General features: G+C 39.9%; 1 protein-coding gene across 1 annotated transcript; it reads left to right on the top strand.

Moving 5' to 3' along the window:
* The first annotated feature begins 1,007 nt into the window (after positions 1-1,007).
* cables2b (Cdk5 and Abl enzyme substrate 2b) lies at positions 1,008-27,928 on the top strand. The gene is made up of 10 exons (XM_068598294.1): positions 1,008-1,625; positions 11,721-11,816; positions 18,824-18,901; positions 20,053-20,161; positions 20,278-20,446; positions 21,673-21,770; positions 22,665-22,771; positions 22,886-23,005; positions 23,173-23,257; positions 24,192-27,928. Exons 1-10 carry the CDS (start codon positions 1,036-1,038, stop codon positions 24,336-24,338), a joined length of 1,599 nt encoding a protein of 532 aa, XP_068454395.1. The 5' UTR covers positions 1,008-1,035; the 3' UTR covers positions 24,339-27,928.

Raw genomic sequence — 27,928 nt, 5'->3', positions numbered from 1 at the left:
GCTGGAAGTTCAGTTGTGGTTCATGTTGCTCTGCAGATGTAGGGGATCAGGGTGCGAGTGTGAGATAACAAACTCCCAGCCTGCAGGGATTACGATGTGGCGTGTCCTATACGGATTATATTTAGCAAGCTAACAGTCACACTATACGGCGTGGTCATCCCGCTGAGCTGACCAGGTGCCGCTCAGCCCGTGTGCAGGTGTCACTGCAGGGATCAGTGCAGAGGAAAGCCATCAAGGTTTCATAACAAAGAGCCGACAGCCAATCAAAACTGTTGTCAGGTGGCGCTGCAGTGACAGCTCACCACATGCATCAGCAGCCCTGATACTGCAGAAATGTCAGAGGAATTACAGACACTGCAGAAGACAGCAAGGTAAAACTATTTAAATGAAAAAAAGAAACAAAAAAGAACAATGCGTATTCAATTAAATCATAATATAAACCATACATTGTTGCATAACACTATATTCATTACAGTTGTGTGTATTGGTTGTTTATATAACAGGGACATAATACATTACCTATGAAAAAAGTCACAAATCTAAGCCATATTTAAATTTAACATTAGATTTTACAAACAGAAACCTATATCATCATTGCAATTGGAAATAAAGTGTAGAAATACACATTACTACAGTATTGTGTATTTCTACACTATTCCCACTTCAAGTAGTATTGTGTTACATTATTTTCATCTTTTAAAATAGTGTATTATTGCTTTAAGAAAGGGATACAAACAACAAAATAAGCCAAAAATTACTTTATCTCAATTTAAATCAATGTGTTATAAAAAATTTAAAAAAAGAGTAATACAATCATTTGTTATATCGCTTTCTTTCCCTCTTGTGTTCAGTATATTTACATGTTTGTAGTATGAAGACGTCATAGCGTGGAGAAACACACGCTGTGACGCGTCTCTGTCTCGACCAATCAGAGGGGCGGAGGGCGTGACGCCGTCTCGCGCCGGGTAAAAAGGGATTTGACAGCAGCGGGTCTCGAGCTCATCCTCCAGTTGACTTCCTCGGTGGGACGGCGGCATGGCGGCGGCTGCTGCGTACGGGCAGCACGGCGCTCCGATAACCGCCGCCGGCAGCGGCAGAAAGCCGCTCAGTAACCGGGAACACAGTCGAAGGAACCGGGAGAACTCACGCCGGAGACAAGCCGCTCTTTTATTCCTTAGTAACATCTCTTTAGACGGTCGGCCGGTCCAGTGTGATACGGCGGACCACGTAGGAAGCCGCCACCACAAAGACGCCGACCGGGAAGCGGCAGCGGCCGAGCTGTGTCCGGAGCTCGGTCACTCGCCTGGACGCTACGGGACATTCTCCGGTGTGGCGGCCGCGAGCAGCGGCGGGAACGCGAATCCCTCCCCGGGACCGAGGATGGGTCTCCTCAACATACCGCCGATCCTCGTCCTGCCGTCGGACACCGGGTTCAACGACGCGGGGAGCGCGGAGGTGCTGCTGGAGCCCCGCAGAGGCTCGTCCCCATCGCCGGGGAACTTTAACCTGCTCTCGCCGTCCTCGTCCAGCGCCAGCGGGCTGCCGTCGCCACTGGGTCCGCGGAAGTCCTCCACGCTGCTGTCGGTTCAGAGCTGCAACTCGGTGTCCTCGGAGCCGCGACAAAGGTGAGAGAAAGAGAGAGACACACACACACACACACACACACACACACACACACACACACACACACACACACACACACACACACACACACACACACACACACGCGCGCGAAAGGACTTGTTCACAGGCTGTCTGGTCAAGTTCCACGTCCACGGTGCCCTTTAGCGTGTGTGTTGCGTGTCACTGGTCGGGATGCAACTGTTCTCTGTGAATGACCTTTGACCTCACTGTCTGGAGGTGAGGAGGCGGGAAGGCAGCAGAACCTGTAGAGGAGACGTGTCACGTGTCCTGAGTCATGTCGGCCAACGGCTCCTTCAGAGCAGATATCCACTAATGCCACTTGACTGAAGGAGGTAGCGTTGGTGTGGGTGTGGATTATTAAAGCTTCTGGTCTGGACCACATTGAACCACAAAGTCATAAAGGAACAGCAGCACGAATATCAAAATAGTTTGCGATTCATTTTCTGTTGACGGACCAATCGATTGGTCGACTTTGGTTTCAGCACCAATGCCAAGTATTTAAAGTTAGCAACGAATGCTGAATCAGATTATTTTAGTCTTCTTCATTATTATTATTATTATTATTATATATATATTTTTAATCAAATATTGAATTGATGCAAAGTCATTTGTTTTTACTAGGACATGATTAAACAATTGAACAATCAGACATTTCCACCTGCACTAGCTGCACTTTCTTGACAGCTGTTTACTGTTTTTGTGTTCCCTTAATGTCTTATTTTTTGGTCTTTATTTTATATTTATCTTTTTTATATCTAGCTATCTATCTTGTATTGAAAGAAGTACGAAGCGCAGAATCCGGCGTCAAATTCCATGTATGTGAAAATGTACATTGCCATTAAAGATGATTATGATCACAAAATACTAATGCATTTGAGAACTTAGCCATCATTTTTAGATTTTGGGTAATTCTGCATTTATACTTGTAAGAATAAGGTATTTAAAGTTTTGGTTCGTATATGTACCAATTCATAAAGAACCTTAAAGGATGCCCATGCGTCTGATTATATGTTGTGGTTTCCCATTGTAAACATACACTCGTAATGTTTTGCTTATAGTGAATTGACTGTCTAAACATGCCACACCTGTCCAAGGTGAACTCTGCCTTCACTCAATGTCAGCTGGGACTGAACAGGATACACAGTTAAAGATAATGGAGCAGCTTGTTGGAGCCTGTTGGAGTAGCTTGTGGCTTTGTAGAGGAGAAGTGAACCCACGGTTAAAAACCACCAACAGACAACCGGAAGTCAAGCTGTGTTTTGTGGCACAGTAACCCAGAATACGTTTCATTTGGGTGTTTACAACAGTAACTCAGGATTTGATTGCCAAAAGGGAGAAAATCAGACAAATATGGACTGGCTGAAATCAGAAAGATGAAGTGGAAAACGAGTGAGAGATTAATTTACATGACTTGTGTGAGTCTGGTTTTCTGAGGATGAGCGTGGTCGTGTGTTTAATATGAAGCATCCTCTTCTGGCGGCGGTTCAGGCTTGCAGCACTTGCGTGAGTGCTGATGGACGGATTAGCTTTGTCACCATGTTGGCAGCGTATCAAACCCTGAGAATCAGCCCCGCTGCCATAATGACTGCTTAACCTATTTACACCTAACGACGAGCTGGGAAATTAGCGACAGATAACGGCTCGTCAGACGGCTGCAGCCGCCGCCAACCGTCACCTGCAGCTGTTGCTGTGTGACTTGATGTTGTTTGTGTACCGGGATGCTGCATAATGCAGCATTTCATCGTATTTCATGCCAAGATGGCTGTTGTCAGTGTCACTAATGAGTGTAATTCACACATTGCATCTTGGTTTGTGACTACTTTGCAACGAGAAGTTTAAAAAAAAGTTATTCTGCAAAAGGCTAAATCTCATTATTACTGATTATTCAAGCTTTTTTTTCAGTGTATTCTCCAAAATACTGAGTAATGCCCATCACCATGTATGTTTACAAATGGTTTATTTTCCAACAGTCCAGGACCTCCAGGATATTAAATGTATAATGATATAAAAGACAGAAACAACAGAGCATGTTCAGCATTTTGCTCAATAAATAATAACATACAAAATAAACTATATAGTTGCTCAATTTAGTTTAATATCATCAAAGACGAGCAGCAAATTCAACTTTGAACCAAAGGTTGTCGATACTAGTTTGAGCTTCTCAAACAAGACTCGAATGATTCACCATCAAAATATTCGCAGATTATTTTCTCTTGATCCACTATGATTTGACTAATTATTTAAACTCCAAACAAATGCAAGCTCAGCTTTATATCAGCACATTATCAAGGGTTCTGGATTGTGTTCTCTTTAAGTTAGTGATTGCATAATTTTACCAATACATCTCTTTTTATTTTTTGTGTTGACGAAACATTGAAATAGAATATTGTTCCTTGATTTCTGCAAAGTGCAAACATATTTCTCACACCTAACATACCAATATAGTATAAGTAAGTAAACAACAATAATATTGTCTTATGGTTTTATTGGTTGGACACTACGTGACAACGTCTTCCTGGATGTTGATGTAAACTGTATTTTGATTAATAATTCATTCATATGTTAACTGATCTTCAGCTCATTTGCCGTTGGCTTTCATATGATAGCTGCTGTGGTGTTGTATTTCCTTTTGGCAATATGATTTGTTGAGTTAGCGAGCGTCCTTCTCCTCACCTACACACTTCCTGGCGCGATGAAATTTGGGCGGCAGCGTCTGATCATTAGTCACACTTCTGTTTGGCCTCGCTGTCTGTAACAAAGCTCAGTGTGTGAAGTCCTGCCAGCCAGCTAGCCGCTTCATTAGCCTACAGATTACACACACTGACTCATATGACCAGGTTAGCTTTTTAACTGATGCTCTTTATGTAAACTAAGTGAGGACACTTGGCTGGTAAAGTACACACTTGGACTACGTCACCTAAAATTGCTGTTGCATTAGTCACTGTTCATGTTCAGGCTGAACTTGGTATTTTATTTTCTACTGTGACATTGACATTTCTAGTATAGATTGTAGCATTCATTACAGGAGTAAGCACCTTGTGAACTTTATAAAAAAGTATTACACCTTTTTATAAAAATAAGACTTTCACCCTCAAGGAGGAAGAACATAGGCTAACACTAGCTGATCAGAGGATGAGGTGCATTAATATCTGCTGTTTTACCTGGGAAAACGTATGTTCAGCTTTATTATTTTTGCTTGGCAAACAATGGGTGTGAGATAGGTGATAGTTTATTGAGTCACTCAGCTGAGGATCGATGGTAAATGTGAATAACTCGTGCCAGGAGATCGCACTACAGCCAAGAGAGGCGGTTCAGTCTGGTCTGCTGGCTGACCTTCCCCAGGGAAAGGTCACGCTTTCCCCACATGACGTCATGGACTTAGTGACGTATAGAGGCAAAGCCTCGCTACTGATGAAATGAGGGTTGTTCCTGGTTTACATTAGGGTTTGGCATTCCCCCCCTTGAGTCACTCTTCCTATTGGAAACATACGTGCGTCTCCTCCCTTCATTTTCTCCCAGCAGAATAAACAGTATTTTAGGGTTTGGCTGTTAAAACTTTTGTTTTACTCTCTGTGTCTCTCAGGTTTCTTTCACACCCCTGGTTCTTTTTCTGTCTTTGGAGTCTTTGCAGTTTCTTCTCCTTATCTTTCACTTGTTTTCATCTCTTTACTTTGAACTTACTCGTTGAACTGATATTAGGGTTGGGCAACATGGAGAAAATCAAATATCGCTAAACATATGATTTGATTGATTTGTATAATTGAACAGTGGTGCTTTCACAAAACATTTACACAATGAGACTTTTCAAAAATAATCCTCAGTAATGTGAATATCATGACGAAATAGGTAAAGACAGTCTGGCATGTTCAGAAAATCTCATCACGTTACTATAATGCAGGAAAACACTGATGCTATAGTGGATAATAACATCAGATCTAGTCTTGTGACACATTTCTGTATATTTTCCAGCACAAACTGATATGTGTTAACGATTGACACTGATGGGTGTAAAGCTGCAAACCTTTTACAAACATTTATAAAACAAAATGTGACCATTTTCAGTCTATAGCAACCTTGACATGTCACGAATCCTTCTGCTGACTCACTCACACACACATACACTTGACTGCATCTAAGTTTTAAATCACTCTTTTCCCAAAACTTTGTGTTGAACTTTGTTGCCTAAAGCAGAAAACGTATCAGCACAAAGCACTGATTAGACACACCCTCTGGACCAACTCACACAACCCAAAGAAGGAATGGAATCTGACTGACATCATCGTGTGTGTGTGTGTGTGTGTGTGTGTGTGTGTGTGTGTGTGTGTGTGTGTGTGTGTGTGTGTGTGTGTGTGTGTGTGTGTGTGTGTGTGTGTGTGTGTGTGTTAAACATGCATGACTCTATTTTTATTATCAATGAATCTGCTGATTACAAGTAAAGTTGGCTAACCACTAACCTGGAGGACTTGCTAACGGATCTCCTCACAAAATTGTCAATATTGGTAAAATATATATTTTTAAGTACATTATACTGCATGTATATATAATTATATGACGACCGCATTATTTTATCATATTACAGGAAATGGAAATCAAAAGTTTAATGCTATAAATAATGTCGAGGCAAGGTGTGTACCAAAACCATCACACCTCTCTGAAGTATACACACTGTGGTGAGGTGTGAACATGCTGTACTAAACATAGAGAGGAACTTTTAACAGGTTAATGTGTTTTAAATGTGTCGCCATCTGTGTGAACAGACCACAGTCTTCCTATGACAATGTGTGTGTATGTGGTCTGGTTTGATAACGGATGCTACACGCACGCGCGCGGATACACAGTCTTATCAGTTACATCCAGTTTGCAATGTTATGCTCTCGTGAACATTTTAATGTCATATTCTAAGACTTCTTCAAATGCATACAGTTTGTTTTATATACTCGTATAATTCTATTATAACCACCTTTAATTAATCCTGTCTGTCACTTAAACACCTTACAGAGGTTATGTCACATTTGGATTACAATCCGAGTGAGAAGAACAACCCCATTAGCAGAGCTGGATTATACGATATAATCTACTAAAGATACTCCGCAGGTACACAGCTTAGTTTGGTGTCTGTCCGTAAAACAGACGTCAGAGTGCAAACGCAGTATGTTTGACAGCATTTAGTGAATAGAAGCAATAGAACCATTCACCTTAAAGTAGTAGTAGATAGATTTATTACTATAGCTTTTAAAATTGTGCTAAACTCATATGTCATATAAATGTCCTGTGGTTTTGTCTGTTTGTTTTGTCTCTGTGGTTTCGCACCGCGGTGCGATTGAATGTTTCCACACGAGCTGAAACAAACCAGACTAACTCTGCAAAAGCACCACAGCTGATTTCCAACTGAAGCGGTTAAAACGTAACAGTAAATGTTCTAGTTTAGTGTTTGAATAAAGATAGAGAAAAGAAGGTTATGATAAAGGAAGGAGCATTTCTCTTGCAGAAAAAGAAGCAAAAGGAGTCTTTAATCTGTGTGTGTGTGTGTGTGTGTGTGTGTGTGTGTGTGTGTGTGTGTGTGTGTGTGTGTGTGTGTGTGTGTGTGTGTGTGTGTGTGTGTGTGTGTGTGTGTGTGTGTGTGTGTGTGTGTCTCAGGCAGTGGACAGACACACTGCTTCCTTGTGCGTGCGTCAACAGGACATTTAATCTATGGTTTGTGGTTAGACAATGACGAAGTGTGTGTGTGTGTGTGTGTTACAGATTTTGTATAAGTGGTGTTTAAAAAAACCCAGCTGTGTGCGTGAAAGCCTCTGTGATCTCACACACAGACTGAGAGAGAGGTAAAGTGAGTGTGAGACATCACTATATTTGCACATTTAAAGTCACTTATTTCCCTTTAACCCTCTCTGCTGAACAGACACTGCAGGTTTTAATCAATCTTGTATGTTTTTTTTTTTAACTCACACCAAGTTTTTATCATATGTACAACTAGAACTGTGAGTTTATAATGGCCTGTAGACAGCAAGCATTAGGAAATATTATCTCTAAAACGTCATAAATATATGGAAGCGCATTTCCACCACACAAAAAAAAAATTAGGACCAAAAAAAATAAAAAAAATTAGGACAAAAAAAGAAGATAATTAGAAAAAAATTTGGACCAAAAAATAAATTAGGACAAAAAAAATGTAAATTTTTTTTCGTTTTTGTTGTTGTTTTCATTGACTTAGAAAAAGGCAACAAAAAAAAGCCAATTTTAAAAAAAAAAAAATTATTGTCCTCTTTTTTTTTTTATCCCCAATTATTATTTTTTTGGTTCTAAATTTTTCAATTTTTTGGTCATTTTTTTTCTTCCTTTTTTGCGCGGAAATGGACTTCCATATGATCATGTATCCCACTGCATATCTACTTTCCCAGTACGTCGACCAGCATGAGCCTGACCAATCCCAGCGCTTTAATTCCACACGCGGCAGGTTTTGCCAAGGAAAGCAGCGGAAACCTTGAAGCTCTTGAATGAATCGCTGACCAGTAAGATCACAACTAAGATTTTGGACGTGCAAAATATTCTGCAGATTATTTGAGCTGTTTTAACTAAACTTTCACTACAGTGAATAAATGGTGCAAAACTAAAAACATTGTGTAGCTTGTTCACATCTGGCTGATTCGTATCTGATCAGCTTTTTTAAGCGACTCTTTTCCTTTTGGAGTAAAATAAAAAAAAGATCCAGATATGAAAACGTATGTTTTATTGTGCTTATATCTGTGAAAATGTATTTACTGACGAATCGGTCAACTGGATGGATATGAAACTCTGGACCCAGGCAGTCAACACACTTTAAAACATGGGGTAGGACCCCGTGATCGGAAATGTGTGTTGTCATGTGTTCAAAGTGCGTAAAACAACACTGAAGGTTTGCAACAAAACAAAGCATTCACTGTTATAGACGACCTTAAGACTTAATATTGATCCCTGTCCTATAGACAAATAACAGCATGACATCTGCAGAGACAGATTAAGCCAGTGTGGGTTGAAATAAGCCTGTGTGTTGTGTGTTGTGTGTTGTGTGTTGTGTGTTGTGTGTGTGTGTGTGTGTGTGTGTGAGCTAAAGTCTATTCTGAGCTTAACCCTGCCTCTGATCAGTTAAGGCTGTATGTGAGCAGGAAGAAGCTGTCAGATCATCAAGATACAAGAGAAGCAAATATCAGTGTAAAATGTTGATTTCTTATGTTTTACACAGTGAAAAACAGCCAAATAACACAGATGCATACAAGATGTATACATATTGAACACATATCATCATGTCAGTTTTATGTTTTCTCCCCATTAAATTAGGAAAAGTCATGAAATATGAAGCAAAAAAATGATGTCAATCATTAATTTAGAGACGTTAAACATTGAAGAGGTCAAATTGACCTCAAAGGTAACAGGAGGGTTAAATATAATCAACCCCCTTGGTTAGTGCATTGCATGCAGGGTGCTGGGGTTGAAGAGCCCAACGAGCCGCCCAGCTGCTCTGATAACAAACGCACAAACAATGTGTATCTGTAACTTATTGCCAGCTGCAGGCAGCTGATGTCCAGCTCACCGGGGGAATGTGTGTGAAGATAAAAAAGCAGAAACCGCTCAACTAAACAAAATAAAAATACTGTTCCACGTCTAGTGGAGCAGTACGATCACATGACATCACACAACTTGCAATGCTAATGTTAAACTGAATAACAACTAGATTTGTCCACCAAATAAAATGTTTAAACAATGTGACCCGCTGTTTCCATTCATGTATTCATATATTCATGCATTAAATCACTCTTATTTGTTAGCAACGAGGATATTTTCAGAAAGTCTGAACATTTGTAAAAGCCAACGAAGCATCTGACAAAAGAGTAGCGTTGCTGTTTTTGATTCGGCCTTTTAGTTTTAACTTAATGATACAAATATTTAAAGAAAATGTCATATATTTAGAAAGTTTTCTGCAATATGAAGGTTATCTGAACAGCAATCATAATCATTCTCTGCAGCGAAGGAAATAGCAGATTTGATTTTCCATTCCCACAGAAGGGAAACTTTCCACAACATCCAAGAGTGACAAAGCAGACTGGTTTTAATGGAAATGAGCCACTGGTCTATAGATCCAGAGCTCAGATACTGGGTCAGATTTAGAAAGAGCGTGAGAGCGACGGTGTCGGCTATCCCTCGCTTATCTAGATGTTGCCGCCATCATCCTCCTGATCTGCACCGTCATCATTGTGCTCTTTTTCTATTCCCATACAATGGAAACATTCCACAACATCCCAGAATGCTGCAGACTGAACGTTCCCATGGACGTGAAGGCTGAGACGATCCCGTCATGTGACCGTGGTTTCAGTGGATGCACTAAATATAGAACTGGTATAAATAGCATCTTGGGTATAAAAATACTGAAGAAGTGACAGCGCAGACAGTTCTGTGTTCATACTTTCCGTCTTTATCTTTATTGAAAATGTTGAAAATCTACGTTCCACTACTGATGACATCATCTGATGACATCATCCTGAAAGGATGTAGCACTTAAATTGATGCTTTCCTCAGTTACCATCAGCACATTTACTTCTAATTCAATTGTATAATTGTTATATAATTCCCACAATGTTTGGCAAACGCACCCAATACCCAAATGACGCACACACACGCAGACACACACACGCACATCCACAAACATCTGCTTCACTTGTGAAGCAGGTGTGTGTGGATTTAAACTCCATCTGCTGTGGACTCACTGATGCTCTGTCTGTCTCCTCTCTATCTCTCTCTCCATCTTCGTCTCTGTCTCTCTTTTTAACAAATTTCCCCTTGGGGATTAATAAAGTATAAATCTATCAGTCTATCTATCTTTCCGTCTATCTACCTATCAGTCTATCCATATATTCGTCTATCTATTCGTTTCTCTCTCTCCGTCTCTGTAAAACAAGTGTGTTCACGTTTCAACAGTAAGTTGTGTGCGTTACTGTCACAGTTGTGCAACAACTCTGTATTTTCGGCTTTTTTTTTTATGTGGACATTTTGGGCTGTGGAGTTGTCGTGTGTGTGTGTACCCATGCGGAAGTCTTAATGTTATATAACTGCTGTGATGTCAGTAAACTGATCTAAGGTCTGTTGTTTTAATCCAAGATGCTGTGACAGACTAAGATAAACAGTTTGACTCCAGGCAGCCTTTTGTTTTGGCTCGTGCAGCAGAGTGTTGTGTTGTGCTTTTCCTGAATGAAGGTTATAAAATAATAACATTGAGGCTTTATTACTCCAACCTGGTCAACAAATGCTTTATTCCTTCTTATCCACCATTCACAAGTAAATGCCTGAAGACACACTGGACCACTACTAGAGTGATGTAAAGTCATTCGGAGCAGATTAAAATATTGCTTTTCTACATGTTAACATACGAGGTTTGCTTGGTGAACAGGTCATATATATATATATATATATATATATATATATATATATATATATATATATATATATATATATATATATATATATATATATATATATATATATATATTCATAAACATTTAATCAAAATGGCTATAATTTAATGGTTTGATTCTGCAAACTGTCTTTTAACTTTACACAGCCCATCAACTCCACAGCCCATATATATATATATATATATATATATATATATATATATATATATATATATATATATATATATAAACACACAGAGAGAGATCTATCTATCTATGGTTTTATTACAGTAACAGGCGCAGGCATCTGGTTTGCATCTTTCTCCACCACAGCTTCTCTGATCTGTTGTGTGCGTTAATTTGAAGGAGTTAATCCCCAACACAGATTAGGGGAGGAGCTTTAGTGCGACAATAAACACTAAAGTCTTTAGCCCCCGGGGCACATTTAATCCTCCCTTTCAGTAACTACCCATAAACAAAATGATTGTTCATATTCGTTGTATGCTATGTTCACTTTGATTTCAGGTCTGAGAGTGTGTGTGTGTGTGTGTGTGTGTGTGTGTGTGTGTGTGTGTGTCCTCTGACATTAATGTTCATGAATTGCTGCAATGTGAGTGAAACTCTTCATTCACCTCCATGTCTGTCTCTTTGTAGGACTCGTAACCTCTCGGGCGGCTCTCCAAAACCTCGACACGCCAAGAAGATCCACTTCATCAAAAACATGAAACAGTACGACACAAGAGGCAGCAGGTTAGACACACGCGCACACACACACACACACATATTATTATGTAGTTGCTGTTGTCTGCAGCAACACTTACAACCACGGAAATGTCAAATCCAGTGATCTGTCCAGTAATGTAGTGGTGGGTTTGGGGTTTTGTCCCTTTTTTAAAGGTTGAGAGTAGCACACATCACATTGTTCCAGTGCTGCAGATGAGTTTTTGTCCAGGTTTGGACTAGAGGTGGAGGAAAAAAACAATACAGCACAGTATCGCGATATTTTGCATGACGATGATGTATCGATACAAAGAAGCCGAGTATTGATCTTTTATTTATTCAATTCTAAACTTTTTGGTCCTAGAATCATAAAATCAATTTATTTTTGGTTGACAAAGTTTTCCTTTGGGGACAATTTGTGGTTGAAAAAAAAGGTAATAAATCGCAATATATCACAATACTCAATGTATTGCAGTATCGTGATAATATTGTATCGTGACAATATCATGGGATCTCTGGTGATTCCCATTCCTAGTTTAGACGGGGTTAAGCTGTTCACAACATGTGGTGTTACAAAAAGCACCTAAGCACAACAAGGGCGTGGCCGTGGGCTCGGGGTGTTGCTGTCTGTGCAAAGAAAGAAAATAAATATGTTTAAACAAATGGCCCCTGTGCGACAACACAGAGCGCCAGTTATTGTGCACAACCTTTTCTATCTGTATTCTGATCTATATTCTCCACAATAAGTCAAACCTCTGTTATCCAACTAAAGTGTACTTACTCTAAACCCCCTGTGGAGTTAGTCTGAACACAACCAACTGGAACAAAAACATACATAATGCATAACCTGAAATAGCTTCTTATTTACACTGTATATTCCTATGTATTTATAGTTAATTCAGGTCATTCTTTGTAGGATTTTTCTTCAGGTCATAGGGGTTATAACGTTGACTATTCCATTATTTAGTCTCTTTCACCTTGAACCTTTACAAACTCTGCTGACATGCAGATACGTTCAGCCTTTACTCTACAAGGAGAGAGAAACTGAGCTGTAGCCTGGACAATGTCATTCTGTCCATTTCTTCCTCGATTGTTTTCTATTCTTGTCCTTCTTGCGAGTGTATAAATCAGACCTCTGTGTCACAGGAACACAGACACACTCGGCAGATAATAATAGACCACAGGGCGATTGTTTTAGAATAGATCCAGCTGAGAGAAGCAGAGCTGCTGATTGTTGTTCAGCCAAGTCGCCATGTCATTACGGAGACGGCAGCTTAAAGAGAAAAGTAAACGTTACAGTCTGAAGCAGGCGGCCTCCAAGCCTTAATCCTCCTTTTGCCTCATGGGGAATTTTAAAGGGAGGACCATGTATGAATCTGTATAAGCTCCCAGAAGTGCTAAAAAAAATATTTCAGTGTCATAATAGCAGGATGATTGTTAAACTCGAGTGTGAAATTTGTTGATTATTGTCTGATTGTTTTTAATTCTAGCTAACATGCGTGCACCTGGATGTAAATTACTAGAAAACAAGCTTCTTGGATAAAATATCAATACATAACTTGATGGAATAAGGCTCATATTGCCTCTCTCTCCTCTCCAATCAATTTTGTGCACAACTTTGTACATTTAAACTGTTCCAGAAGACATACAATACCATACGTGTGCAAAATGAAGGTATTTATGAATAAACTAAAAACAATGATTCTAAATTTTAGGAATGTTGTGACTGTGACTAAACCATATACAAATAAAACACTGCTAGGACATCCTTGATCCTTTGTGACAATGAACTTTACCAAGATTAATTGAAGTAGATAACATGAAGTCACACTCTTATCAGGCATGGCGTGTTTTCTGTGTCATTGTAAAGTTTATTCATAGAACTATCCACATTTTCTTGGAATTTCTTAACACGATTGATTTTGTTTTCCTTAATTTTTGTGCTCAATTCTTTGTGTAGCTCATAAGGTTCAAACCCGGGGCCACAGATCCAGTTCCCAGTGGGATTAGTGTGCTGTTTTTCTCTAAAAGTGATCGTGGAATAATGTGACCCCCCCGAGTTAGGAAATGTGTGATGAACGGATGTGTCGAGGGAACAGATTTCCCAGCTGAGTCTCATTTCCAGCCAGCCTGTTTTGATGCTTCTACTGTTTCCACTGAGCTTCCTGGCCATTTCCTGCTCGTCACTTTTCCCATGCATCTTAGGGAACGAGTGCGTGTCTCAGGGGGACACACAACCAACAACAGCATTAAATCCAAACTCATCTGTCTCACGGGATAGATGGAGGAGGAGGGACAGAAGAGCACAATGTGTTTACAGTTCACTCGTTATAAAGCTGTGTCCAAGTTAAAATAGTAACGACAGTTAAATAGAACGTTGATACCGGAAGATAACGACATATTTAGCTTTTGTAATAGGGACACTTTGAACCAAAGTGTTTCATTTCCTTCCTTTTACTTCATAAAACAGTTCTCACTCCTCGGATGACGAGGCATGAGATTGTCTCCATTTATTCAGGATCAAAGAAACTGAATTCTCTTCTCAGCTTCGTCAAACATGTACAATTGTGAGCATATCTGTAAAAATATTCAGTGTTTCTAATCAAACTAAAGTATCAATTTATAATTTAACCTGCCGTTGGAGGGAATTGATTACATTCAATTACTTTATCATTTTCAAGATAGAATTAAAATGTTTGACTGCAGATTTGCTACAAAGTACGTAGACAAATAATCTGCCAACACGTATAAGTTTAGATGCAATGAAAAATTCCCTTTCTTAAAGTCAGATGCCCGGTCATATTGTACACCTATATAAGGATATATGCAAATACAAATCTATATTTTTGTATTTTTACATGACATTTGTGTTGTTTATTCCCCCGGTGTGTAAAGGGTTTTAATCGTGCCGGCTCTGTGGAAGGTTATAAGATTTGGATTTGCTTCTTGTTGTTCGCTCATATTGTTTAATCCAGATTATGTAACTACTTCGGTAGATGATCTCTCTGCCAGTATTCTGCTTAAACGCAGAGCCGCTCGGTGTAGTTTGATTTGGCAGTATTTGCTTCTGGCGGTGTTCCCTCTGAATGTCTCAGAATGGACTTGGTGATGTTTCTGTGGTTAACCTCAGATCTGTGTGGAGCTGCAGCTCAACAGCTGTGTGGTCAGTTTTTAATGTTTCAGGCAGAAAAGGTCAAGGTGAATGACTTCAGGTCTACTAGTGTCTGTATAAATGACTAGTAGTTTGTGTATGTATCAAAGAGAAAATGATTCATCACTAGCATTACACTCAAAAAGAGAAGTGTGTTTTTGTTTTCACACTGTGAATCATCTTCAGTCCCTTTGGCGCCCGAGCCAAAGATAATGACTGTAAACATTTTCCTCTGAGAAAGAAACCAGGCGAGCGAAGTGCTGTTTCTGCTCCACTGGGGTTCATCCTCCAGAGGATCTGCAACAGAAACACACTCCAGAAACAGCATCATAACAGGTTGTTAATAAGCCCTAACAAAATGGAGGTGGAGTTAGCAAAGTGTCATTTGAGGGTTCGGCAAAACATTCAAGTGCCGATTTTAAATAACCTGAGAAAACAAATCAGACTCCAGATGAATTCCACAATACAAACTAATATCCTGCCTTCTAGTCATCAAACACACATCTGTTTCACTTGTTTACGAGTTGAGTCTAAAACAAGTTGAGATTGAGATGGAGAACACCGGGAGGGAGGGAGAAAGAATTGTTACACAATTAAATCAGTTTAGTTTAGTTCAGATATTTATTGTTCCTCAAGATGAAGACAATAACAATTTGAATGCTATTCATGCAATACAAAATATATTAAACAGCCAAGGATGAGATAAAACACCAGGATGTCGGCAACTGGAAGAAGGTTTACGGTTTATTTGAAAAGGGTTCTGCAGCCGATCATGTAGTAATATCCTGAAAATGTAATAACTCCTGCAAATATTATCAAATATGTTTTTTTATTAAACTCAATCATGAAAGAACTTGAGCAGTACTGTATGCATATTTGCTTGATAACAATAAACGGCTTGCCACCTGTTGTTCAATTAAAAGTATTTATTTTACATACTTTTTTCGTTGACTATTTTTTTTTTGGAAAAAAGTCAACGAAAAAAAAAGTGTTTTTTTTTTTGTTTTTTTTTTGGTGACAGAAATGGGCTTCAATACACATCTACCTCTGTGACAATTTTTTTTGGTTGTACTTCCACGAAATAATTAACATAACTAAAATGAAGGCAGTTATTAAGTGTGGCTTCAGCCGCATGGGGTCAGAGACCCCATGCTGGAAGCACACTTCATGTTCTCCTGCGGGCTTATTATTATTATTATTATTCTTCTTATAGTCAAACCACTACTCCTCCCAGAGCGTTGCCAGCACATGCGCAAAAATTACATCGAAACGTGCGGTTTGCGCGGGAATCGTGAGGTATGACTTTTCTAAGAGATTCGCCCGTACGTTTTCCCGAAAAATGCAAAAAACATAAAAAAAATTTCACGAAACGTTCGTAGAGGGTGGCGCGCCAATTAACAGAGTGAGAAGAAGCGACAGAAACTGTTAAAAAAATAAAACGTATTTTGTCTTTACTCCCACAATGTTCACTCTTCATACACCATTGTTGGATAGAAACGTTGGAAATCTTGTCTTCTGTCATAAACTGCGGTCGATAGGAATCCAACAGACTCAGACGTCTTGAAATCGGACTGAATGTGAGAGCAAGTCCACCTCGCTCTGCCATCCGCCGCCATGTTAAATCTCCCTCCAAAGCCACGTCTCCCCTGAAGCTCGTACCTGATTTGTAAATCGCCCGTACAGACACATGTTTTATCGTACAGACTCGCCAGTCACAGTATCTGTTCATCAGGTCTTCCTAACGCTCAATATGCGATATCGAAGCAATAGTGGCTTTTAAAGTACCATTTTTTTTAAATAGTTTGAAAGGAGTTCCACAGTATTTAGGTCTATTAAGCTCAGCGTAAGGAAGTCCCTTTGAAGTCATCACCATGGCAACCTTTGATCAAACGACCCACAGGTGTTCTCGTTAGGGCAGTTTAACAGACACGCAGACACTTACACACGCACACACAACACAGATGACTTCTGTCTCTCTGTCTGTTTGTCTCACACACACAGACACACAGACACACACACAAACAAACAAACACATACACAAACAAACAAACAAACACACACACACACACAAACAGACACACAAACACACACACACAAACAGACACATACACACACACACAGACACACACAGACGTTTACGTGTGTTTTATATTGTGTAGTTGTCAACACTGATCATTAATAAGGTCATATGATATTTCATATACGTTTGTGTGTGTTCAGGACGTTCAGTAGTTTATTTCCTTAAGTCCACAGTCCAGTCTGCCTCTAATCAGTCTGCTGGCGCTCACTTGGTCACCATGACGACGGCAGCACACAGGTGCTTCATATCAGCCAATCAGTTTAACACACAAACCAACTCAAGTGCTTTGGAGGAGAGACGGGCGTCAGAAACAAAAGCTATATATTGCGAGGTCTTACGGCAGTAGTAGCCACACTTTCAAAATTTCTTGCGAAATTTTCTAGTTATTATTATTATTCTTCTTATAGTCAAACCACTACTCCTCCCAGAGCGTTGCCAGCACATGCGCAAAAATTACATCGAAACGTGCGGTTTGCGCGGGAATCGTGAGCTATGACTTTTCTAAGAGATTCGCCCGTACGTTTTCCCGAAAAATGCAAAAAACATTAAAAAAATTTCACGAAACGTTCGTAGAGGGTGGCGCGCCAATTAACAGAGTGAGAAGAAGCGACAGAAACTGTTAAAAAAATAAAACGTATTTTGTCTTTACTCCCACAATGTTCACTCTTCATACACCATTGTTGGATAGAAACGTTGGAAATCTTGTCTTCTGTCATAAACTGCGGTCGATAGGAATCCAACAGACTCAGACGTCTTGAAATCGGACTGAATGTGAGAGCAAGTCCACCTCGCTCTGCCATCCGCCGCCATGTTAAATCTCCCTCCAAAACCACGTCTCCCCTGAAGCTCGTACCTGATTTGTAAATCGCCCGTACAGACACATGTTTTATCGTACAGACTCGCCAGTCACAGTATCTGTTCATCAGGTCTTCCTAACGCTCAATATGCGATATCGAAGCAATAGGAGCTTTTAAAGTACCATTTTTTTTAAATAGTTTGAAAGGAGTTCCACAGCATTTAGGTCTATTAAGCTCAGCGTAAGGAAGTCCCTTTGAAGTCATCACCATGGCAACCTTTGCTCTAGCGACCCACAGGTGTTCTCGTTAGGGCAGTTTAACAGACACACAGACACTTACACACGCACACACAACACAGATGACTTCTGTCTCTCTGTCTGTTTGTCTCACACACACAGACACACAGACACACACACAAACAAACAAACACATACACAAACACACACAAACAGACACACAAACACACACACACAAACAGACACACACACACACACACACACACACACACACAAAGACGTTTACGTGTGTTTTATATTGTGTAGTTGTCAACACTGTGATCATTAATAAGGTCATATGATATTTCATATACGTTTGTGTGTGTTCAGGACGTTCAGTAGTTTATTTCCTTAAGTCCACAGTCCAGTCTGCCTCTAATCAGTCTGCTGGCGCTCACTTGGTCACCATGACGACGGCAGCACACAGGTGCTTCATATCAGCCAATCAGTTTAACACACAAACCAACTCAAGTGCTTTGGAGGAGAGACGGGCGTCAGAAACAAAAGCTATATATTGCGACGTCTTACGGCAGTAGTAGCCACACTTTCAAAATTTCTTGCGAAATTTTCTAGTTAAGTTTTAGTGTCGCTTTTTTAATATTTTTTTTTCAGCCCTGCTTTTGGATGTTTGTTTAATCTGCTTTAAAAGTGTGTGATGAGGAATGTTGCTGTTTCTTTTATAAGCAGCAAACCCAACAAATGTTATAACAACACAACCACTCATTGTCTTTCAGGATTGTTCTGATCTGTGCGAAGAGATCTCTGTGTGCTGCCTTCTCTGTTCTGCCCTACGGAGAAAGCTTTTACCTCAGGTGATGAACACACCTACACACACACACACACACACACACACACACACACACACACACACACACACACACACACACACACACACACACACACGTAGGTCAGTGGTGAAAGAGTATTCGGGGAGCTTGGTAGAGGAGCTACAGCTGGAGACAGAAAGAAGTTTCCTCTGGGAAGACGACACATTTCCCCCATGTGCCTAAGAGCTTCCTGATTTCATCTGAGAAATCTTTAGCGGGTGACACACGTGCACACATCGACATAATCACACGTTAACCTCCCCAACCGATGAAGACCTTAGTCTTTACAGACACTTTTCCGTATAAACATGAAGCAGAAAGTACACTTATCATGTTCTCCTCTTCTCTCTGACTCCAACACACACACACACTCGGATACTGTATAAACACAGCTGAAAATACAGATGTTATTACAGTTACGTAAACTTATCCTAATCCCTTTCCCTCTAGCACGTTCACACACACATGCGTTTCAGATGGTAATCAACAACTGCTGTGTGCGTGCTCACATCACATCATACTCATGCCACACATGCATGTTGTAGGAAGTGTCAGGACGCGGAGCAATGACATCACTTAGCTAGAGTGATGTGCTGAGCTCTGATTGGTTATAGAGACATGGCGGTGGCCCTGAAACATTTGCAACACCTCTTCCACAAGATACATGATTAATAACAAACAAATATCATGATTTTAGGTGTTAAAACCATGACTCTACACCTTTTAGAAAGGGTGGATCCCATAAGGGTGGTACCAGTCAGGGGTCCCCTTGGGGTATTAAAAACACGTGTGTGTGTTACTTAGACATAACCTGAGAAATTTCAGGTTTACCATTTTTGAGAACGTTTTTAATGTCTAAAGTCATTTTCTTGTGGTAACAAAAAATATCATGATTTTAGCAGTTAAAACTACGACTCTACACCCTTCAGAAAGGGCTGATCCCACAAGGGTGGTACCAGTCAGTGGTCCCCATCGGGTATTAAAAACGTGTGTGTGTGTTACTTACGTCAATGTTATGCATTTATGTTGTGAATCCTTTATTTGATCCTTAATTTAAATCCCTGATTGTAAACCTGCTGCCAGGAACGACTCTGTTCTCTCGTCAGCTTAACCACCACCACCGTCTCTTTCTCCAGTGACCCCACGTTGAACCACACCAGGAGGAGGCACTCATCTGGGAACATCTCCACCACCCTGGAGATGCTACCAGGGCTGGAGGGGTTTCAACTGGACACCTACGGCAGGGTAAATAAACACACACACACACACACACACACACACACACACACACACACACACACAGAGGAAGATGTTGTTATTTGATTCATATTCGATGAATTCATCAATTTTTCTGCCCTCAGTCGGTGTCGTACGCCCAGTTCCTGTACCCCACTAACGCGCTGGTGAGGCAGAAGCCATCATCAACCAGCGACCTGATGCTACAGATTCCAATTTCAAGAAGTACACACAGCATGCCGGGCAGGAGCTGCCCGCCCAGCAGACTAAACAGCACCGTGGGACTGGACCTGGGTAACACTCACACGCACACACACATGGACGGACACACACAGTTACCTCTGCCAAGGCGATTATGTTTTTGGAGCCCGTTACATTTGAGATCAGATCCGAATGATGGGGCCGTTACACAAATCATATTTCACTTTTATTGACGTGCCTTGTCGTACTCCTAAATATTGGAATTTACAAATTCCACCAAGTATAATGTGATCTTGATGTGAATGTTGACGTGTCCCTGCGTTTTAGAGTAAGCGTGAGAACATTGTGACTGGAAGGAGAAGCAGAAGAGTGTGATTGTAGCTGCAGAGAGAAAGAGAATAAAAATACAGAGGGATGGAGGGATTAGATTAGTGTGAGGTTGGATGACAAGATGATAGAGAGAGAGAGAGTTTTTGCAGTTGTGCTGGAGTTCCTGTTATATTTCAAACGTGTGTGTGTGTGTGTGTGTGTGTGTGTGTGTGTGCATACACAGTGTGTGTCTCGTGCTTCTGCTCTCTATAAACACACCCGCAGACCCCTGTATTAGCCTCTAAACTTCTCTTTCTAATCTGGAACCTTTTATTAACACAACACAGCTGTGTGGTTAGTGTGCGTTTGTGTGCATATTGATAGCAGGTTTATATTTTGAGTCTTCTTGTGATGTGACTCTTCGGTCTCTCAGCTCCCAAAAGCCGTCATTATCACACATTTTATGTGAGTTGGCTAAAGTCACAAAAGCCTCCAGCAATGATATAGTTTTATGAGTTATGAAACTGTGTGACGTTAACTTCACCACAACGTCAGGACTTCATCTTAAACAGTTAAATAGGTATTATAATACAGTTAATACAACAGGAAAAGGATAAAGCTGTTTGAGGTGGAGCCGGGCTAGCAGCTCCCTGCTTTCAGTCTCCAACACATCACAGAGATTATTCTGGTATTTCTTTGTGTATATAGCTCTCGGGGAGGAAGCCAGTTATCATTCTGCATGATATCTGTCATACGAGAATATGATATTCATAAAAATCTAATCAATTAAACTACCTCACTTATTGATTGTTGACATTTTATAAAAAGCACTTCTATAACATGGTCAGACTCTGGGGATCAATGAAGGTTAATCTCATTGTATCTTAAGAGGGGAAATGCTAATTTCTGATTATCATTTTCTACTATAATGTAACTGACTTGACTTGACTGTGTGTGTGTGTGTGTGTGTGTGCGTGTGCGTGTGCGTGTGCGTGCGTGCGTGCGTGCAGGTCTTGAAGATTTGCTGGACTACGACCCGAACCTCCTCAGTGACCCCCAGTGGCCTTGTGGGAAACACAAACGAGTGCTGATCTTCGCCTCTTACATGGTAAAAAGACACTGGAACGAGCTGATTACATCTCATTCAACAATTGATTTAGATTGAACTAACATGCATATGGAAAGAATGAAAAACTGAAGGAGAGAGAGACAATAAAGATGCAATAACAGAAGTGCGGTTTGAGGATTATAGACCTCTGAGAAGAGAATAATCACTACTGAGGAATCACACACACACACACACACACACACACACACACACACACACACACACACTACTCTTTTTCAGCAACATAATTATCCTATAGGCAGCAGCTTAGTTTTATCTCTCCACCGAGTTGAATGAAAATCTCCAGACACACACACACACACAGGCTTTGTCGTTACTATTTAATCGGTATGTGTGATCATTACACAGTGGCCACACACACACACACACACACACACACACACACACACACACACACACACACACACATACCAACACCAATAAATCCCCTTAAACCCGGTTCACAAAACTGGAATTTGAAGATGATCTATAATATCTCTTTTATATAGATTTATAAAAGTGTTAATTTATTCTTGCATATCTAAAATAAGAACTTGACTGTATTTATATGTTGGGATCAATCAGGGAATCTCTTATTCACAATGTTGTTTTGAATGTTGTTTTACGAGATAAAAACAGACAACAGAAGCAATATAAACAAGAGATATGACATTACAGTAAGAAAAGTAAAAACGTTCCTCACAGTTTAAAAGCAGTTTAAATTATTTGGTTATAAGTGCTGGTTTGACTTTTAAATGTCTGTGCTTCCACTTCCACATGATGACACGTCTCTCCCTTCCTGTTTATGCATTATTCTCCTCCTGCACTCCTTTTTCTTTCTTCTGTTTTCTCTATTTTAATGTACATCCTCCCCTCTCGTCCTTTATCCTCCAGACAACAGTAATAGAGTACGTCAAACCGTCGGATCTGAAGAAAGACATGAACGAGACGTTTAAGGAGAAGTATCCTCACATTAAACTCACTCTCAGCAAGATACGCAGGTAGTATTCAAAATCAACTGTTATGATACTGTTATGATAATAGAATACTCAGTCAGGTTGTCTGCACGTTGCTGAAACTACTGTAAGGATATCAACACTGTTCTTGTCTCGCAGTCTGAAGAGAGAGATGAGAGTCGTTGGGGAAGATTGCGGCATGCAGCCCGTCACCATCGCGATGGCGTTCGTGTACTTTGAGAAGTTGGTGCTGCAGGGTCGACTCAATAAACAGAACAGGTACTTTAACATCAGCATCACATGACTGTCACAAATAGTTCATGTACAGGGACTACTTAAAGGAGGACAATTTGGAGTTGAGGTACAAACACATGAATCGGATTAGTAATTATCTTCTCATGATATCCATGATATCTCATTTACTATGTGCTGCTGTGGTTTTACAGGAAGCTGGTGTCAGCTGCCTGCATCCTACTGGCTGCTAAGATCAGCAGTGACCTCAAGAAACAGGAGGTCAAACACCTCATTGATGTAAGTAACACACACACACTCGTTTTTCTTACCCGATGGGGACAACTGACTGGTACCACCCTGGTGGGATCCACTGTTTCTGAAGGGTCTACAGTCATGGTTTTAACTGCTAAAATCATAACATATTTTTGGTAACACAAGAAAATGACTTTAAACATCAAGAACTCTCTCAAAAATGTTCAACCTGAAATTTCTCAGGCTATGTCTATGTATCACACACACTCGTTTTTCTTACCCGATGGGGACCACTGACTGGTACCACCCTGGTGGGATCCACCCTTTCTGAAGGGTGTAGAATCATGGTTTTAACTGCTAAAATCATATTATTTTTTCGTTAACACAAAAAATGACTTTAAACATCAAAAACTCTCTCAAAAATGTTAAACCTGAAATTTCTCAGTAAGTAACACACACACACACACACACACACACACACACGAGGATTGTGGTGGTTACCTCTGCCTGTCAGTGAGCTCATGTTGCTCATAGTGCTTGAGAAGCTGATCTACCTGAGCAGATGGAAAACGGCCTGCAGCGTCTCTGAGCTGCAGGTTGTTTTCTGTCCTCCACAGTTAACTCACGACTCTCTTCACACACAGTAGAGAACAATAGAACTTAGTACCACTGTCATTACATCCCAACTGATAAAATGGAAATGTGAGCTTATTAAGGAGAAATCAGCAAGTATATCAGCTGATAAGTAAATAAAAATCATTGACATTTCTGTGCTGACGTTTCTTTTTAATTTTTAAATGTGTCTCCAGTACTGACCAGTTATCTAAGAGTTGCACTTTTCACTTTAGAGACACTTTAAGGTCTCTTGTGTCTGAATACTGCATTTATGCTTCAAAAAATATAAAATTCATCATCCAATGGGCCAATAGAAAGTAAGCATTGCGTGTCTCATGCCATTGCTGGTTTTGTGTCTCTGTAGAAGCTGGAGGAGCGTTTCAGGATCAGCAGGAGGGAGCTGATATCCTTTGAGTTCACCATCCTGGTTGCCCTGGAGATGGCGCTCTACCTACCGGAGATCAAAGTCATGCCACATTACAGAAAGCTTGTGCAGCTGCAGCAGTCGTAGCAGTGACACGCTGATCCCTCCCTCCAGGGACTCCAGGGTGAGATGCCTGGCTCAGAGGTACTCCGTAACACAGCCAACACCAAAGTCCATCCACGCAGATGGTACGACAGCTCAGCGCCGACGACGGCGCCTTCGCTCCTCCCTCAAACACCAAAGTGACAACACACTGTGATCGATGATTCAGCAGCAGAACTGATGCCTGGCTCAACAGCCCCGCGACAATCACAGATGCTCGAATGCATCATGAAGCTCAAAATCACGAAATTATGTTTTTGTTTTTTGGTGTACGGTTTCCCTCACCATCTTCTTTGAAGAGATTTTAGGAATGGAAACTCTGCTAAATGCAGCTCTTTAAGGACTGCAGGTTAAAACTGGTAAGCTGTGTTGAACAGTTTTGAGTCATCGTTTTCTCAGATTTCTGAGAATGTGAGAAGCTATTGACCGAAAAAAAAAAAAAAAAGGTTTTACCGCTGTACCTTCTGCAAATTTTACAGGAAAGCTTCACAATTTTTCAAATCGGTGGAGAAATTTAGTTCCAAACTAAATCTGATCAGAAATGCCATTTTCAAATACATTTTTACATTCACATCCAATCAAATTATTGCCACAATTACAATTTCATAATTCTTCGACAACTTCAAAGTTCACTGTGTTTGTGTAACACAATGGGACAAAGACTGTGATAATGATGAGATGGAGATAAAGACTTCAAAATATCTCTCCTTAATCTTGTTTAAATGTCGCTAAACAAAAGGGTGTTGAGAATTTGACAATAATTGCATTTCAAAGCATCCTATATCAATAGTATAGGATAGCAATAGCAACTATCTTGAAGAGTTTCACAACATTCACTTCCTGCATAATGTTTGGTTGTGAAACTAAATTTGAAAGCGATAATTTCTTGTCACGAGAGGAAATTGATCAAGCACTTTGGTGACAGCAGTTCCCAGTTCTTCCTTGTATGTCGTCCTCTCGTCAGACTGCTTTCTCATGATTCTTTGGGCTTCTTCTTGTTTTTTGAAGATGTTTACACTAACACTCAACCCTTCTTTTCTGCTCTGATCACACAACTAACCGAGGGGTATGTTCACTGCTTTAACCGTTTTACTCGAACACATATTTAGATGTTTAAGTGCCTTGCCTAAGGGCACCTGAATTCCAGTTGTTCCCATTTTGTCTGCTCCTGATACAGGCATTCAAACGAGCAACTTTATCTTCACCTCTTCACGTATTTCGACCTCTGTCTTGCTCTGACGTTGTTGTCCCTCCACCAGCAGACTGTTGCTCCCTCTATTGGTCACAGAGAAGCAGTGCAGCTTCAGAGAAACGCCAAAGCATTCAAATCACACTGAAACGGATGAAGGCGTTACTGTCATTGTCCATTGTCTCTGCCGCAGCGAATTACGACACTGTGGCATTCTGGAAAACGTGTTTCCCCCTATCCTGTTTGCTTCTCTGAGGTCATGTGGTCACGGTCTGCATGTCAAGGCTTCTTCAGATGCAACCTGAAAGATGCGTTCTTTCTGATTTTGGGGATTTTTTTGAGGGTCTCTAATGTCTCAAAGTGATGGAAATCATTTTAATACAACGTGGATCATGTTTTATTTTTACCTATAGTCACTGATTCCAGCACCTCAAATATGAACGTTATTTGTGAGAATAAATTACAGACGGAGGCTATGAAACAAAGCCCTGAAACAAACAAACCAGCTCACTTAAGGTACAACAGGCCTGTCATGATTATTATTATTATTATTATTATTATTATTGTTATGTTTTTGGGACTGTTTCTTTGAGGTAATTTGCTGTTCAGACTTCCTGAGTCGACATAAAGCACCAAAAATACCTTCCTGATCATACTTTAGAAAACTTATTATTTATTCTGTTATTTATTATTTTACTGTATTATAAAGGGACAAATATTTAAGCAGAGGCCTCTAACAGGTTGTTTGTGCTGCCGGCTTTCCCTTTAAGTCGCAGCTTCTTGTGGAAGTGGTCGCCATGTCTTCCTGTCGGGCTCTGTTGTTTTTGCACTTTGCCTTTTTGCTTCACAATCCTGACTCTTGATTTTGTCACCGAGTAACAAGGATACTCATATTTTTCTACATTAAATGTGTAAAGTATTTTATTGTATTTTGAAATCTGACCGATTCACTGAGATGTATTTATTGCTAATAATCCTCGAGATGAAGAATCATGTTTACAATGAAATAATCAGAGCTGATGATGCAAAGCAGTTCCGAAACAATGTTCTGGTTTTTAAAATATGATTCTTCATCTTCACATTTCACTTCAATGGTCTTCCACTTACAATGTTTTCTCGTGTGTTTTAAAGGCACTTTGTTGTCTTTTGGAGCGTTGGATAAGCTGATGTTGACTAAAAGCAGAGCCAATGGACTGACATGGCATTAAGTTGTTTTCCTGCATAAAGTTGGGATTCAAGTAGAGTTGGATTTTGGTTATTTCAAACGAAATGTGTTCTTTCCCTCTCTGACTGGGCCAATCTGTAAAAAAAAAAAAAAGGGCAAGAGGGAAGAGAGAGTGATCGTTTCATGAGCTTGAATTAGCCAACATAGGCTGCACCGAATGGTTCAAAGCTTCATTCATTACGTTGATAAACACATTTTAAATCAACATTTGAATGCTGCACAGCTTATTTTTATATGTGTATTTATTATGTCGAAAACTATGTTATAGTTTTTAATGATATATTTGTCTTCGATGCAGCAACCGTTTGCCATTCACTCTGGTAAATCATGCAGCGCTCTCTTAAAACTTGTGTAAATACATTACATTAAAATATACTCTTTTCCACTGAAATGATTGTTGTGAGGTGATGCAATGCAAAGTTGTTGCATCAATCTGCACAAAAACTGCATTATAATTGCAAAACATGTTCAACTTAAAGTTGTCACTGAGTAGATTAATGGAAAAAAAATCAAGAGAAAAGCACATTTTGACAATAAACAGAATTATCATGTTAAAGGTGATGAAATGAAGAAGCTGTTAAAAGAAGTACTGTTACTAAATAACTATGTTAAACATAAAACTCTGAGGGACAGCACACACTCTTACAAAGTTGTCTTCTCTACTTTAGAGATTTGTGATATTGATTCTATGCAGCCATTATTCTGTCAGCTGACCTTCATCATCGTCCGTGTTTACCTTGAATGTGCCACAGCATTTATTTTAATCTTTTATTCTAACCTCGCATGTTGGGTTTATTTCATTATGTATTTTCTTCTTTGAGCACCGTGAGGCTGCGAAGGGAAATATTTACCAAGTAGTTGTCCTCTATGATTATTGTTCTAATGTTATTGTTTAAGTTGTTTTCTAAATGTTTTTTTGATTATTGTTCTATTATCATTGTTTAAGTTGTTTTTGTAAATGTTTTTTAAGGACAACATGGACAAGCCACGCAACAGTTTGGAAAATAACTTAATGTTTAAAATAAGGACAATTAACATATTTTGTAACATGTTTGAATAGACTTGTACTGACTACACTGTGAACAGCTGCTGTGTAGTAAAGTACACAAAACGGAAGGATGAAAATTATCCATAAAAGATTAAGACCGTATACTGTTTGTA

The sequence above is a fragment of the Clinocottus analis genome, unplaced genomic scaffold (genome assembly GCF_023055335.1).
Source record: "Clinocottus analis isolate CAN_PGR_092001 unplaced genomic scaffold, fCliAna1.0.p SCAF_4, whole genome shotgun sequence".
In the NCBI taxonomy this organism is placed as follows: Eukaryota; Metazoa; Chordata; class Actinopteri; order Perciformes; family Cottidae; genus Clinocottus; species Clinocottus analis.
The sequence above is the reverse complement of the archived record's forward strand: the minus strand, read 5'-3'. Positions and strand labels throughout refer to the sequence as shown.

Coding starts and splice junctions, on each gene's coding strand:
- cables2b (XM_068598294.1), top strand. CDS start 1,036: ATGGCGGCGGCTGCTGCGTACGGGCAGCACGGCGCTCCGATAACCGCC. Junction 18,902..20,052: donor GGAGAAAGCTTTTACCTCAG/GTGATGAACACA, acceptor CTCTTTCTCCAG/TGACCCCACGTTGAACCACA. Junction 20,447..21,672: donor CACCGTGGGACTGGACCTGG/GTAACACTCACA, acceptor GCGTGCGTGCAG/GTCTTGAAGATTTGCTGGAC.